At 46.7% G+C, this 16,727-nt stretch overlaps 1 protein-coding gene across 7 annotated transcripts in view; it reads right to left on the reverse strand.

Moving 5' to 3' along the window:
* Positions 1-16,727, reverse strand: part of NEO1 (neogenin 1) — a 168,742-nt gene that overhangs the window by 39,821 nt on the left and 112,194 nt on the right. For 4 of the 7 annotated variants that reach the window (XM_066196691.1, XM_066196688.1, XM_066196687.1 and 1 more), the window contains exon 8: positions 4,319-4,538. In XM_066196691.1, coding sequence (XP_066052788.1) covers positions 4,319-4,538 — 220 coding nt within the window. The remainder of the gene's footprint in view (positions 1-4,318; positions 4,539-16,727) is intronic. The other 3 variants (XM_066196692.1, XM_066196689.1, XM_066196690.1) reach the window with 1 other exon arrangement.

The raw sequence follows: 16,727 nt of genomic DNA on the forward strand, positions 1-16,727 counted from the left end.
CGGGATCTGAGAGCCCAGCCTAAGTGCCAATGGATTCACAGCTGTGGGATAACATCCAGCTCCCATTAACATGCAAAATATAGCATTTTCTGCCTCAAGTGAAAGTGCACTCCCTGATTTGATCTGGGGAAAAATGGTAATCAGCAAAGCAAGGTTATTATTTTAAATTAGAAGACGAAGAAAAAAAAAAAAGAATTATTTTACTGGAAAGACAACATTTACAAAAATAAATAGACATGTCACAGTATTGCAAATTTTCGGTAATAATCAGGAATGTGGCTTCACAACAGTGTGGTAAAAATAGGGAGAGATTAATCTAATTAAGTGCTGCGTGAATCCTTCCTTTATGGCCGCTCCTGCAGAGCCTGGAGCCACCTTCTCCAGCGTGCTCAGGTTGGGATAACAGGCAACAAGCAGATGGGCCCCAGGAATAACTGCACTACCCTGCAGACGGTTATGACTGTTCCATGATTCCACTCTAATCCCCAATTAAGGAGCTTTGGAAACTCCAGGTAAGGTTCACAGGAACTCTCAAGCACCCAAGGGAAGAGCCTTCAGTGCAGCCCCAGGAGTTTGGCTGGAAATGCCAAGGTTAAAGTTGCATTTATATCTAAGAAAGCTCCTTTGGGGAGCTGTTAGGGAGTGGATATTGTGAGTGCCAGCTGTGCCAGCTGTGGGGCCTGGCAGAGAGCTCCAGAGGCATTCTGAGTGTCATTACACACAATTAAACTCCATTTGCTGCGTCTGAAGCACACCACAGAGAACTGTGAATTTAGCAGTGTCTGAACATCCCCCATGTGTAATTTAGCACCTCAGACCAGCAACGTGCCATTATTTCTTTTATTTTTGTCCAGATCTTACAGTCTGGGGTTCTTCTGCCTGAGCGCTTGTCTAAAGTTCCCCAGAATTAAACCTCCCTGCAGCACTTTTCAATTTTCTCGCCCTTTCCAGGGGAGCTGCCTTGAGTGTGAAGTAAATAAACACCTGACATGGGGCTGAAATACCCTTGCAGCTGTGTGAGACAAACTTCCATCTGATCAGATTCCCCCAGGGGCTGTGACAGGAAAGCCCCGGGACACCCCTTCATTCCCAGGTCGCTGCCTCCAGGGGAGCCTCTCCAATGTCATGAGGCCGAGGGGGGACAAGTCACAGCTGGTGACACTGTGCAGCCCCTCAAGCAGAAATGTTCCCTCCACTGCTACTCCTTCATTTTGAAACGCTCCTCTTGGAATCACAGAATGGGTTGGAACAGAAGTGAAAAATGATCCAGTCTCACCCCCAGCCACGGGCAGGGACACCTTCCACTGTCCCAGGCTGCTCCAAGCCCTGTCCAGCCTGGCCTCGGGCACTGCCAGGGATCCAGGGGCAGCCGCAGCTGCTCTGGGCACCCTGTGCCAGGGCCTCCCCACCCTCCCAGGGAACAATTCCTTCCCAATATCCCATCCAGCCCTGCCCTCTGGCAGTGGAAAGCCATTCCCTGTGTCCTGTCCCTCCATCCCTTGTCCCCAGCCCCTCTCCAGCTCTCCTGGAGCCCCTTCAGGCCCTGCCAGGGGCTCTGAGCTCTCCCTGGAGCCTTCTCCTCTCCAGGTGAGCACCCCCAGCTCTCCCAGGCTGTCTCCAGAGCAGGGGGGCTCCAGCCTGGGAGCGTCTCCGTGGCCTCCTCTGGACTGGCTCCAGCAGCTCCACATCCTCTCTGTGCTGGGACCTCTCTGGGCTGGGGCAGCTCTGCAGGTGGAGTCTCACCTGAGGGGGCACAGGGGCAGAATCCCCCCTCAAATAAGTCCAAGGGGCAGAGGTGAGGAGGCACTGCCATGTTCCTGGGCCCCCCCTCCCTGAGCAGCTGAAAACTGAGGGAAGCTGAGCCAGCAGAGGCCGAGGCAGCTGGAACCTCAGACCCTCAGAGGGATTTGGGTGTTCCTGCAACACTTCCCACTATCCCAAGGTGCTCCAAGCCACATCCAACCTGGAACACCTTGGATATTACCAAATTAAGGAAGTAACAGAAAAACAACATTTGTGAGGCAAAAAAAAAAATGTTACTAACTGCCTCTATTAATTGCCATGAGCCCGGACGAGATTCCTTATACACAGGATTAAGGAAGAGTAGGAATTCCCCTCTGGAGTGTTTTCTGTTTCAAATGACTTTGTGTCTCACCCTCTCATCAATAAGGTGACAGATAATTTTCCCTTGAGTAATAAATCTGATAAGCTAATCGGCAATTAATTAAGCATTGCTCCAAATGAATGTTCACTTCAGCTTCCTCAAACTTATCACAATTTGAAGCTGTAAATCCGAGCAGTAGATCCCATCAGGAAGGAGAAGGGGTAGACTGATACCATCCATTGGGATAATAGATCAAAAACGATGATAGCGAGGCATTCACCAGATTTCTGTTTACGGCAGTTCCTGGGGTGGAAGTGGTATTTGGCACTGAGCACGGTGTTTAACCAACACCCATCACACAATCAAAGGGGATTTGCGGGGCTGTGAAGCCTGGTCCTCACTGAAACCAAGTCTGTCAGCTCTCTGCAGGCTCTGGGGTGATGGTTCGGTATTTTAGTGTAAATAAAATCAGCTTGGAAGGGTCTGCAGCCAATCCAACCACTCTCAAGCACTGCCTGTGAAACTCTCGGGGTGGGAGGGAGGGGAACACAATACTCCTGGAGCTCTGGAAAGGGCTGGCAGAGGTAGAGAGAGGACTGAGTGCAAATACACAAGACTCTTACTGACCTTAAAACCTTCTACTATCTTGCTAGACATATTTTTCTGCAGTCTTAAGGTCTGTCTTAGCTAAGCCTGAAGACTCAAACGATTGCTTCATGTCCTTGCTTGCCGCACTATTGTAACTTTTCCTAATTTCAAGCTTTGCAGCTACAGCTAATTCTAAGAGCTAATTCTACTCTTTCTGTTTCGGGGGCCTGCTTTCACAGCTTCTAAAAGTCTTCTTACCTTTAGTATTTCCCACAATTCCCCTGCTTGGTAAAACCACAGAGAAACTCTCTTAACTTTGTCGCTTCTTAACTACTTTGTGTTACACAGCTCCACTACAATATGTGTTTTTTCATCTAGCAAAACAGCGTTACAAGTGTTGTACACAAAGGCACATCAGCAAAATGTAACGTCTCTCGCTACTCAGTGTATTTCTTTTTTGCTTGTTGAAGGCACCTCTCTTGCTTGCTTTAAGCATTGCTATTTTACACCACAGCAATCTTAATGCAGTTTTAAATCTGGTCTGCTCTAAGGATATAAATCAAACCAGATAGTAGTTACTATTTATTGTTCTAATAAGTCTCGTCTGTTCTAAGGTCTTGATCTAAAGCCTTCACCTGTGTCTATATTTGCATCCACTATCCCTGTCAGATTTTGAGAACTCTCTGTGATTCCATTTCCTACACCCCTCCACCTCACAGACCGTGGGAAGTGCAGCCTTCGAGTTAGGACTTGGGTGTTCATTATTTCTTATCTATTTACAGACTCACGAGCCGTGAGCTCCAACCAGCAAGTTAGAGAAATGAGGTAAAATGGAGCACCTCTAACTCTTTCCAAGGTTATTTAAGCAAAAACTCCCCAATAACGAGATGACACCTCTATTATTTATACTTTTGACCCAATAATGACCACCCAAGGCCTGCAATGCAGACCTTTTTCACTCAATTACAGAAAACCATCCACCCAAAAGAAGGAGGAAGAATAAGGTGAAGAAGGAGGACCCAAAGTCCTCCACCTTGACTCACATGTATTACTATATCCTAAAACCTTAAAATCTAAGTTTCCATCACTCCAACAGTTCCTGGTGTGTCAAAGTCCTCCTGGGCTTTGTTTACTGCAGTAAAGCATCCCCCACACCCCCAGCAAGTGCTTCCAAACAGGGAAAGAGTGTCAGTTTACCTCTAGACGTTTTGGGAAGTTTGCCCAGAAAGTTCGGTATTTTTCTCTTATGTGGTTAGCTCAGGGCCAGCACAAGAGCATGGATTGGGCTCTGAGAGTGTAACTCAAAACCTCTTGGTGATCTTCCTGGCAGCAAGCCAGACTGTCCCTCCTAGAACATCCAGCATTTAGGAAGGAACCCAAAAGTAAGGGGCTTTTTGGAGCGTTTTAGCAGGGCGTCAGAGATTTCTCGGACACCTGCGCGCGGCTTTTCTTTTGTTTCCTGTGACATTTGTTATTTTGTTCTTTTGCTTCACGAAACACCTCTGAAGAGCAGTCTCGCGAATTAATTTCAGCCCCTTCTCTGCAAAGGCTGGACCCTCAGTGACTGATACATTAGCAGGTAGTTTGTAAGCCCCTGACCAGGTGTTAGCAGCTGTCTCAGTTTACCTGTTGATGCCCTCCTTGGTGTAGAAGATGGAGTAGGTGAGGTTGTCTCCCTGCGGGTCCGAGGCCGGCGGCCGCCACGTGAGCCGGATGAAGCGAGTGGACACCAGGGTGGCCACGACGTCGCGCGGGGCGGAGGGCAGGGGTCCCGCTGTGGCTGGTGCTAGATGGTCATTAGTGGCACTGGTCAGTGAAGTGGGAGGTAATGTTGGGATGGCAACATCTTGGCATGTGCAAACATTGGGGAATATGAAGGGCAAACATCACCACGGTTTAAAAAAAAAAAAAAAAGGGAAAAAAAAAAGAGAACAGAAAAAAAAAACCGTAAAAGAAATAAACAAAACCACGATGGGAAAACAGAAGAAAATGAACACACAAAAAAGGCCATTAAACTGAAGGCTGACATGCAGGCAGAGGTAACTACTGACCACTAATGGGGAGTACAGGACACGGCACTGTCAGGCAAGCAGACCAAATCTCCACTGTAATGGAAGTGGCAGGGGAGGGAAGGGTGGAACTGGGGGTAAAATAGACCTCAGGAGAGGATACCAGCAGCAAACCACAGTGCTACTGCTTTGTGAGCACACGTCATGCCACACGTGCGCGACGGTTAAACCCCAACCTCTGCGAACTACTCAAATCAGACCCCACTTTCTACTGCAGCTCATTAACATGCACAATTCAATTAATGATTCTCAATCGTAACAAAATGACAGATAAATACACAGAATTCCTTTCAGTGCAATCTCATCCAGTCAAACCCTGCGGCCATTTCACACAAAGCTGCTTCCTGACCTGCTTGGGTTGTGCTACTGGCCCATGGCACTGGAATGACAGCCTTTTCCCCGCTGTTTTTCCTGCCATCAGTGCTCTTCCTCTGTCCCACAACACCCATTTCATCATTTTACAGTGACTCTGACAAGCACAAACAACTGTTGCTCCGGATTATACCCACACTCTCCAAACTTTCAGCCTCAGTCACGTCTTCCTATGTTGCTACTCCCAGGCAGGATAAATCCAGGGATTATGGCATTAAAAGGTTGGTGATTTAACAGTACAGGCTGAACCATAGGAAGAGCCACTCTCCAAATCCTATTAAAGCAATCCAGCCAGTAAATGTAACAGTGAGATTCTGAGCAGCTGGACTCCAATTACCAGCGAGTATTCCAAGCAGCGCAATTAGAAACAAACCCCCAAAGCTCAGGATACACAGAATTTTTCTGGATTCTTAACTATTTACCAAGCTTAAACCACCTGATGACATTTTCCACGTGGGAATCCACGCTGCCAAATTCATTTATTTTTTCATTAATTATGGAAACTAACTAAAATTGCTCTGCTTTTCCCCAGAAAGAAATTCAGGGCTAGAAGAGCTGTTGTTGAGCTGCAGCAGCTCCACCAGAACATGGGGATTTGTGTCCTGATACACAATGAGAAATCCTCCCAAAAAACCTGACTAAAGGAGACAATGTTGTCTGAATGACCAGATCTTCAGGGAAAAACACTGAGGAGTCTTTCCTCAGCAGCAATGTGATTTGAAATCGTCAAAGCCCCTTGTGAACCCAAGCATCAGCTTGGGAGGTCCTCAATGGGCAGAGCTGTCATGTTTCCTGTTCTGTTTGTTGCTCAGGTCCTGACAGAGACCTAAGAACCAGCCATGGGGTTTTGATCAGCTTTGCACAATGTCACACCAGTCCGTGGGCAGAACTGGGGGAGATTCCCAGAGCCAGGAACACTTTGGTATTCCAAATACAGATCACAGAGACACACGTACTCCAGGGTATCTCCTTAATTATCTCTTCCACACTCTAATAGCTAAAGATCCCAATTAAGTGCTCTCCAGCAGCCCCTCCTGATCAATACATGACACCATTAATTTCACATTCATTGCAAAATCTATTTTTATCTAACCCCCCCCCCCTTCCTTTTTAATATGTCCCATAATTGGATTTCTTGCTGGAATATACCGCTTTTACCTCTTCTGGCTTCAGCCAGGGCCCCATTCCCCCAGGGAGCCCCTTGCTGTCGTAGATCACGCAGGAGAGCCCTGAGTGGGGCCAGGGCATCTTCCTGAATGACATTCCAGTGCTGATCCAGTATCACACCAGGCTTTCCCTGTGTTTAAATGCCAGCCCTTATCACCAGCTCCCTTGGACTGGAGACCTTCTCACTGCACCTGACAAACTCCTTCCTCAGTGTTCCCACGGAGGAACAAGGGATGGAACTGCAGAACCCTCCCTGGTGCCCATTGCTTTCAGCACTTTTCACACTGCCCTGCTCGATTTCCAGGTCACTTCAAATTGCAAACGCTCATACTTGGGTTTTTCTTACCTGTCTTGGGAATACTGTCAGGTGATCTGCTTCAAATGACATGGTTCTGATGCAGAATACCCACTGTTAAAATTCATTCCATGGAGTTAAAGTGGAATATTTTAAAAATTCATCTGCTCAATCTAAACGCCATCCCCACACACTCGTGTGTTTTTCCTCCTATACCATGAAACGGATCCATCTTTTCTGAAGTGGTGCGCACATAGAGCTGATGGGGCTGGGAGAGCTGCCAGGCCTTCCCAGAGAACAGACACCCAGTTCTGTCCTTGTGCAAGGCTCAGACCAGGAACGCTCCTTCCCGCAGCATTACAGAACAGTCACAGACAACAAAATCTTAACGACACCTTAAAATTAAGCTGTGACCCAGGGAGACCAGCAAGGACCTGAAACCCTCCAGGTGAGGTGAGCAGGGCCAAGCCCCAGAACTCCCCCAAACATTGCACTTAAACACTTTTGGGATTGCCATGAGCTGGGGGATGGACCCTGAAGATGAAGGGACTTCCTTCCTTTTTTCCCTGTATTTTCTACAAATGCCTCAAGTGCTCTAACAGAGGCTTCATCCCCAGCTGGGTGAGCAGAGCTCAGCAGTCAGAGCTGCGCTCATGAGCAGTTACACCCAAATTAGCTCTAACACCAGTCAGCGAATGGTTTTGTCACTTCCAGCTTTCAGCACTATGAAAGAAGCAACTCAAGTCTCTTCTTTCCAACATCTCCTTTATCACTTCTTAAACAGTAACTCCAGCTCTGGACTGTTCTCTACAGTTATTCCTACACGGCTTCCCATGAATCTCATTTTTTAAAAGCACATTCAGCAAGTGACTTGTGCTTTGCACTGTAATTTATGTTCTACTGTGGAGTAATCAGGATGCTGGAACTCCTGAACAACTCCAGGCAGCAGAGTTCCACTCCCGCTTGCTGGCCACTGCACGCCAGGCAGCAATTCCCAGCAACATGAGAAGCAGAAATTTTTAACTTTGCCCTAGAAATTATTTTCCCCGCGTCCTACAGCATTCCAAGACACAGGAATCCGTGTCTATGCTGCTCAGGTGTGACACCAACAGCAATGCCAGCCAAGGCAGCCCCAGAGGAATCCCGGGGATCCAGGGTGTGAGGACATTCCAGCTGCTAATCCTTAAGCCCCTTCTATCAAGCTGCCCTTCCCAGGGCTCCTTCTGAGCAGACATCAAATACTGCAACGATTTTATCAAAAAGCTTTGCAGGGTGTGCAAATACCCACAAGGATTTGGACTCAGATCAATCAGTAACAAGGTTTTAATTGCCCCAGCACTGGGCTGGTGACGTCCAAAAGGTGAAGGCGTCCATGGGGTGGGCGCACTGGTGTGATCCCATCTTTTGATCTTGTAGGAAAACCCTGGGATAACAAAGAGATGGAGCATGCCCAGCGAGCTGCTCCAGGGCCACCACCCAGGGGGCCCAGGAGATCTTTTCCAAACAACTCAGCCACACCTGAAAACCACTCACTGAACCGCTCTGGCCGTTATGAAATCACTGGAAATACTTTCCACATTGTCCGGTTCCGATCTCCCTTTCCCTGCCTTCCCCCCTCCGGAGGTTACTGCCATATCCAGGCTTCCTCCTGTTTGGCAACAACATTCCAGTGATACCACTGGCTCCGACACAAAGGGTGGGGGAACAGGAATGTTATCTGCTCCTTATCAGCCTTATCTGAACAACACTCCAGTCCCCCGGGTACCCATGTGGCACTGCCACCACCTGCCTCTGGAGGGCTGTGGAAATGCAGGGGTTCAGATCCAGAAACACCTGGAGAACTGGTTCAAAGTCATTTTTAGGCAGTTTTGGCCATATCCAAGTATTTTCAAGTCCTCACTGCAGCACCTGCCTGAAGAGAGTGGGGATTTCGGAAGCAAAAGAGGCACCACAGAGTGATCCAAGTGTTCCTGGAGCCCAGTGCCTGCATCCAAAGGAGCTCTGGAGCAGCTCTCACCCCGAACACCAGCAGGGACCCGAGTGCATCCCCCAGCCCAGAGACACCGAGATCCAAGACTCCCCGAGGTGCAGCCAAGGGACAAGGAGCAGGAATGGCTTGGGAAGGTCAACTGAACCAATGAACCCCTGGAGGGGGAAGATGGATCTGGCCCGTGGAGAACCAGAAGGACCTTCCCAGGGAATCATTCCTGGGGACAGCGAGGGACAGGGGCACCAGTTAATACAGAGGAGGAGAAGAGAAAGTCCTCCTTGGAAGGACTTCAGGGTAGATTTCAGAGATCTGAAATAACCTTTGAAACATGATTTCAGCAACTAAGATCTACTACAGCTAAAAATAACAAATAACTATTTTGTCAACAAACCTGTTAGAAAAAAATTACATAACACATTCAGAACTCAACACCTCTAATATTTTAACTGTATTCCCTAAGAAAAAACATACATCAGAGGCACTGAAAGGTTTAATTTTGATGTGGGGTATTCATATAAACCGCGTAGTCAATAATTTCCCCATAAATCCATTTAACTGATTCCAGAGAGGTAATAAAGACTTGCAAACTTCTTCTTTTACCAAAGGCACTGTGCTAAATTTGAACTTTGGTTCATGGTGTCCCAGCGGAAAGATTCAACTTGGATCAGGATTAAGCAGGCGTGATGGTGCAAAGAGTCAAATCCCACTGATTTCACTGTGTGCATCGTATTTAAGAATAACAGCAGCATTTGGCTGCAGTGCAATAACAAACATGAAATAACAAAATTAGCAAGTTCACACTGTACACCACCCTTCAAAATTTTGCTTTCTCTCCTATTTTTCGCCCGTGTTTTTACCTGTATCCAATTGTTGTCCTTGTTCAAATGCTTCAAACATCAATTTCCAACAGAAGGGATACCCCTGTTAATCCCAGCTGTTCCCTGAGTGATACCACACTCAAAAGAAACCACGTTACCTGGCCCAAGTAATTTCTCTCAGCACAAACAACCACAGTGCTGAAGTTGGTCTCACCAGATCGGCTGTAATAATGGAATTAACTCCTTCCCCTGGAAAAACTCATTTAAAGAAGTTAAAGTCTCTGGGACTCCTGTTCCTCCACAAACTGGTGCTTTTGTGCAAAGCTGGAACAGAGACTGAACAGACGTGGAAAGAGGAGGGTGGAAAGTAATTTCTGCTTTACAGAATGAACATAAACGTCCTGAATCTGAATCCTGAACGTCCTGAATCTCCTGGAGTTCCAACGACAGCCACCATCACCCCTATTCCCCCGGTGTAAGACACAGATCCACATCTGCTTGACATAAAATCCCCTCCAAATTTAGGATTCTGTAGACTTAATTACCCTTCACGAGCTAATTTAAACTGCAGGACTTTGTGTGTGATTTTGGAAATGTGTCAGAAAGACAAACACAGCAGCATTGGGATCAACACCTCGAGGGAAGCACAGCTGGACACAGAGCCCCTGAGCAGGGCACCCCTTGGGGAATTACACCTGCAGGAACCACGGGAAAACCTGGAGTACAGGGATCCAGGAGCTGACCTCACATGAGCATTTCCCTGGATCATCTCACTCAAGGGAGAGGTTTGAGGACAAGCACCTGACTCAACATTTGGAATAAATTTTGTTCCTCACACACTCAAGAACCCAAAGCCCCCAGCCTAAGGAACAGACCCCACCAACATTCCTCATTTTCCTCATAAATGAAACAGAGATGCTTCCTTATTTATTCCTCTATGCTGACACGTTTAGCCTGGAGCAGGCAAAATGCCTTATTTTTAATTTTTAATTGCCTTAGATTAATTTACATCACCACTGGGAGCAAGAGCTGTTATTTACTCTTCACTCAACGTACAGTGTTGTAAAATACTCCTCAAAACTCCAGAACAAGCAAGTGTTTAACTGCCACTCGGTGATTCTGGTTTTTAGGCATTTATTTGGTTCTGTTCTGCATTGTGAACAGACACTGCTGGGTGCTCAGTAATCTGGGATATATAAATATAATGATAAACACATTCTGACTGGGAGCCAGTGTTTTAAGGGAAGTCATAAAAATCCTTCTGATAACGAGCCCTCCTCCCATTCCCGTTTCACCATGAAATGCTTTGGTGTAGAGGAAACAATTTGATTTTTTCCTGTCTCATAAAACAACCCTTAAAAAGGCGTGACGGCCCTGCTGACGCATTCCAGGGAAACTGAGCAGGAACCCCCTGGATCCGATGACATCCCAGTGCTCCAGGGGAGGATGCAAAGGAAAAAAAGCCCTGCAGGAATTTCAGTCACGAGCATCAGGTCATTAAAAAAAGGGAAATAAACCAAACACACCTCACCTGACCCCAAGGAATTTAAAACTGCTTTGAAACGTGTTCTGCCATTGGAAAGAAATTTAAACCATAACACGTATTGAAGAATGATGGGTATGGCCTTCAAATTCAGTAGTGACTATTCAATTTTTTCAAAACTTAAATATTTTTTTAACAACTAGTCCTCGAGAAAAAGAATCAAAAACCCAAACCAAAACCCACATATAGATCCTGAGGCAGGAAAACTGCCTCGAAGTGCCCCCCCAAGAACCCCGGCCAGGTTCTCCTCTTACTGTAAATATTCATCAGTTGAACTGCTCTGAAGACTTAAAAAAATCTCCTGAGAACAGCAGAGCCTGCAAGAGCGTTCTGCAATCTGACTTTAATACCAACAGGAGAGCTGTGGCTTTATTCCCAAATAACACAGCCTTTGAGGAGCAGTGGTGAATATAACGCTGAGTCCTGTGCAAAGGACTCAGCTCTGCACAGCCACTGGCACAGCCCAAGAGCTCAACAAGTTCCCCCAGGCCCTGCCAACAACTCCTCTGGTGCCCTTGGGCAGATCCCTTCCCACCTCTCCCTCGTGGTATCCACAGGGATGCTCAGCTGGCACGCTGGAGGGAAGGGGATCACCAGTGCTGGGAGCTGTGGGAATGCTGCAATAATCCCCAATAGTGCTGCGGGGAGGCAGAGCAGGACCACAACACCCCCAGCAGTGCTGGATGGGGCTTGGAGCACCCTGGGACGGTGCAAAGCGTCCCTGCCATAGCAGGGGTGGAGGGCTTGGGCTTTGAGGTCCCTCCGGCCCAAACTACCCTGGGATTCCATGACCATGCCTCGACTGTTTCTGGATGGATTTTCAAAGGAGCACGACAGTAAGAGCCTGAACTGAAACAGAGGAACCCACTGAACACAAACCCTGCTGCTGCTCACAGATCACCGGTAACCGCTGACTTCAACCCGCAGTATTCCCTTTAAGTGACTGCCCTGCTGCTCCAAGTGCCTGTGGATAAGACATCCCCCTGTCCCTGTCTGGGACACCTGCAGGGGTACAAAGTGCTGCAGCTCAGTGTTACCCTACACGGCTGCTTCTTCTCCAAAAAATACCCTGGAAGTGGGACATCTTCTCCTTCTGTTTGAGAGCTGCTTGGAACAACTTGGCAGCACCAACTCTGCCAAACTGGAGCTGCAGCAGAGGCCAAACAAGCTGCTCGCTGTCAAAATTGTCCTTATTTTCCCAAGCTCTTTAAAAACTTATTTAAACTAATTATGAAGGGCATATTTAACTACTTGTTTCTTACACATATCTACCACACTCTGTTTTCCTTCCATTTAGGTTTATATCTCCACAACTGATATTTTTTAAGAGAGAGAAGGTCCCCTCAAACCCCCTTTTCCTCTTTCAGTCTATAACCACCTAGAGAGCAGCACTGTTAGATGTGATACTGGATATTTTATTCAATTTCACTGGATTTCTCTGCTAAAGGCCACAGGCACCTGCTTCTTGCTGCCCACCTCACACCCACCGATTTTTACAGAACTTGGGAAGTATCAAGATATTTGGGAAACTTACAAACTCTTAATTAAGAATTCTTTTATTTTTATTTTTAACCCTGTAATGTTCACTTGCTTTCTCATATTTCTAATTCTAACAGAAAAAAGTGAACCCCATGATTTTTTTTTTAAATACAACTGATTTTCCCAGCACAGAGGCTTGGGAATTTGAATTTGGTGTGCACTTCCCAGCACACAAAAATTACAAGTTATACCCCAGAAGCACATGATGGGGTTTGTAGCAAGAGATGCAACACTTAGATGTGGATCTGCTGGGGTCACTGACCACTGTTAAAAATGCCCAAACCCCAAGTTTTTAAAGCAGTTTACAAATGTAAATTGGTGCTGAAGAAGGGCCAAGGGGGAATGTCCATCCCCAATCAGCTGTGACCTGGATCCAGGCATGACTTTCCTCCCTCTTTCTTTCCCTTCAACACCTCCAGTGCTGATGTGTCACCAGGAAAACCACACAGAATCCACCTGTCCTTTAAAGATTCTGGATCCACAATTATGAGTTTCTTTTTGGAGAGAAGAGAGACAATAGAAGAGGGGAAACAACCAGGAAAACAAACAAAAAAAAAACCCCACTCCAAGTCTACCCCAGTGAGAACAGTGACATTTTACAGCTGGTTTCAACACTGAACACACATTATGAAAAATTACATTTCTTTGTTAGATTGATGGCATTTGCTTAGAGAATAAATCCCACGAGCCCGTGCAGGTTATGCTGTCAATAAGTACCAGGGGTTTCTCCCAGCTCCAGATCTCCATCAGTCCTGTTACCCCACTCAGCCCAAGTGAAAACCAATCCAGTCCCTTCTCTCCAAACGGCATTCAGCTGTCTCTGCTATTCTGTGTCATTTAGCAACTCTGAAATATAAGCAACCAATTAAGACCAACCCCATGTGTTTGTTCTTCCCCACTGGTGCGAGACTGACAAAATCTGATCTTTTCCTTTCCAACACGAGCCTGGGATCAATTACAAATTAAGGGTGTTTCTGTCAATCTTCCCAGCCCTGGATATGAGGAATAAAGGCAGAGGAAATGCCTTTGGTAGGCATGACAGATATCAAGCTACAGCTAATCCTGCCTTTCCACTCATCCAGGGATGGAAAAAGCAAAGCCACAAAAAAACAAGAGCCCTCGTGACCCACTGCAGAGGCTGCTCTTGGCCCTGGTTATTTGTATTTTCCCCTCTAGGCAGGAGGCAGAGCCAGGCAGAGGAGCCATCACTCCACAGCTGGAGCTGGGCTCGTGTCCGGAGCGGCACCGCTTTGTTCCCAGGAAAAAGCACTCCTGACATGACATCACCCAGCCAAGCTGCCAGGAATACAGAAAATATGAGCGTAACTGGAATGGGTGGATTTCAGTGCTCTTGAGGGAGGTATATTTGGTGTTAATAATCAGCCTTTCTGGCAGCCAAGAGACTTTTATGGGACTGAGAAACTCCCTCAGGAATTCAGGATTAGCCAGAAGAGATCAAACAGACTCAGAGCCTTCCATACACATCCCACCTCACTGCACTTCTGCGGTGGCACAATAAATATGGGATAATACAGGTGGAGAACAGCAAACTTGTGTTAACCTGTGTTGCGTACTTCTCATAAAACACCAAAAGCTTTTTGCTCCTATGGGCCCTTGCTCTGCCTCCACTGAACATTCCTCACGTATCGCTCCTTTTCCAGCATGACACGGAACTTCTTCAAGGACCTTCTAGCCATCCACTCCCCTGGTGAAAGCCAAAATTCAAGGTGCCAGTGCCCGTGTTTCCCAGCACAGCTGCACGAGCAGCATCCCCACACCCCTTTATTTGTTGCACCCAACCCTGTACGAATTCCATCACGAGGTTCCCACTTCTTTGCCAAGCCAACTGTAAATACAGTCATAAAACAAGAAATGAAAACTAATAAGCACAATATAAATGCTGTTCTGCCTCCCTGAGATTCACGGCACGCTGGCAAACATTAATCTATTCCTAATTTAATCTAAATTAGAGCAATTTATTCAAAGCCTGTGCTAGCTTTAAACATGAATAGGCTGCTGAGGACTGCTTAGCTCCCGCTTCATCAAGTTAAACGTTCGAGAAGTTTGGGATCTAGGGTGGTTAAATCAGTTCTGCTTCTCAGTAAGACTATACATAAGCAGGGCCCATAAAGAGGGAATAAATAAAGATCATTTATTAAACAGGAATAGAGTCGAGAAATGGAACTGACTGAATTCAAACAGCTCCCAGGCCATTTTGAACAGACATGCAGCCATGAGAAACACAAATGCTGCCTTTCCCTGAGGAATAATAGCTAAGTAATGTAAATTAAAATCAAAATTAAACCCAAAACCCGCACTCTTTCAGCACTAAAGAGGAGCACACACTGCTGTGTTTACAGAAAATTAGCACTGGAGTGTACACAACCGGTACAAAACATTCTCTGAGCTTGGCTTTGGCTGTGACTGCTTGAAGTCAGTTTGTGATTTCAGATGCTGTTTATGTTCCTGAAGCACAACTCTCCAAATGAGGCTTCCAAGCTGTTCCTGCACCATCCATCTGACGCCGGGTGGATGCCGGAGTGCTGGGATGGAGGCAGAGACTTCGGGAATGCTTTGGGCTCCGCACTGCCAGGAGTTCTTAAATGTTCACCCTGTGCAGCTCAGAATTTGATAGTTGCCGGTTTTAAAGCTTTTTGGGGACAAACTTTAAAGCTGTGAGCGGGAAACCTCAGGGATATGTGGATACAAAATAGATAAAAGCAGGGAGGAAGCTCCTCTGCTACTCCTGGCTCTGATGATGCTCATCCCACTGGATTTTCCATTCTCTGACTTTCAGATCTTCCCGCTCCACCAGAGCAGATGTTCTTCCCCATGTCCCCGGGTCTCCAGTGCAGCGGAGCCAGGTGCCCTCAGCACAGACCTGCTCTCCCAGAACCATGGGCTCTTTGTGCTGAAGGGACCCTGAATATCCAGTTCCACCCCAGCTCCATCACCATCTCCCGCTCCCCCAAAACCCACAGTTCACTCTTTTAAGTACTTTTGCCTCTTGACAGAAAATGTGGATTTTTGTCTGCAAGGCTTTGCAGCCTCTCTGCTCCATTTTCATCTATTTCTTTCCTGGTGGATGCCAAGACTCCTGCAAGACACTCCTGGAAACCACAGGGACCTCTTCCCATCTTCCTTCATTAAGACATGCAAAATTGGACAAGGCAGAAGGAACACGAGAACGTTTCTGTCTGAGAGAAGAAACAGGAGACCCTGCAGGGGAACACGCAGAGTCCTCCTTTTTTGTTCTCTGAATAAGAACAATGTATTTTTATCTTTCTCTGGCATTTCATTCACAACACCCTGCAGTCTTTTCAAGTACTTCTGTAGTCTCCAAGAACTCCACAGAATTCCATGGACTGAGAATGCTTTCATTCACCATATGTGACTAAAACATACTCCAAAGCATCACCTCTATGAGTGAGAGAGCCTGAGAAGGTACATTTGATATCTGTGGAATCATCCAAAATAGGTCCTGAGATGAGATGAGTCTGCCTCAGGGCTTGAACCAGGCAAGGCCCCATTTGGGGGATTTTTTTACACATGGCAAATACCCAAATGTGTAACTGAGTTTTTCAAAGCAGAGCACAGTTGGCCTGTTAGTGCCAACTTTTGCATTTCTTTCAGTAGGAGCCAAAAATTGTCAACAACTCCTCTTTGCCTCCTACAACAGCATAATGAAGCTCATAGTTATGGAAAACACAGAGTATTTCATCTATCCTGACTGAAATAAGGCTTTTGACATCGCCTTAAAATCCAGCTATAGCTGGGAATCTTTTCAGTCAGCTCAGGGGAGCTGAAATGGCCTCTGTGTGAGGAATGGGAATCTCCAAGTCAGCCTGAAATGAATTCAAACAGTCCAGTACCATCTGCAGCGCAGAAATGACAGATTTTCAGCACAATCTTAACTGAAATGTGCTGGCTTTGGGAAACATGGATCAGATTCCTGATGTTCTCCATCTTTCTGGGGGTCAGAGGAGCCCCCAGCCCACTCAGCTCCTTTCGGTGCTCCAAGACTGCACACAGCTCACAGCCAAACCCTGGCAGAGAGGCACCAAGGCAAAATGGAATTGTTTATGCAGCAATGGGCCTGGACAGAATTCAATTGCTTTAAAAATGCACCAATTTAGGGCAATAAATGATGTCTTTAAGGCTCCCTCTGAATTAGGATCCACAGAATGAGACTCGGCAGAGAAACTGAGATCCTCCAGTGGCGTCAGACTTGAATCAAACATC

The sequence above is a fragment of the Chamaea fasciata genome, unplaced genomic scaffold (assembly GCF_029207755.1).
Source record: "Chamaea fasciata isolate MVZ Bird 193981 ecotype frontalis unplaced genomic scaffold, bChaFas1.0.hap1 SCAF_14, whole genome shotgun sequence".
Classification (NCBI taxonomy): Eukaryota; Metazoa; Chordata; class Aves; order Passeriformes; family Sylviidae; genus Chamaea; species Chamaea fasciata.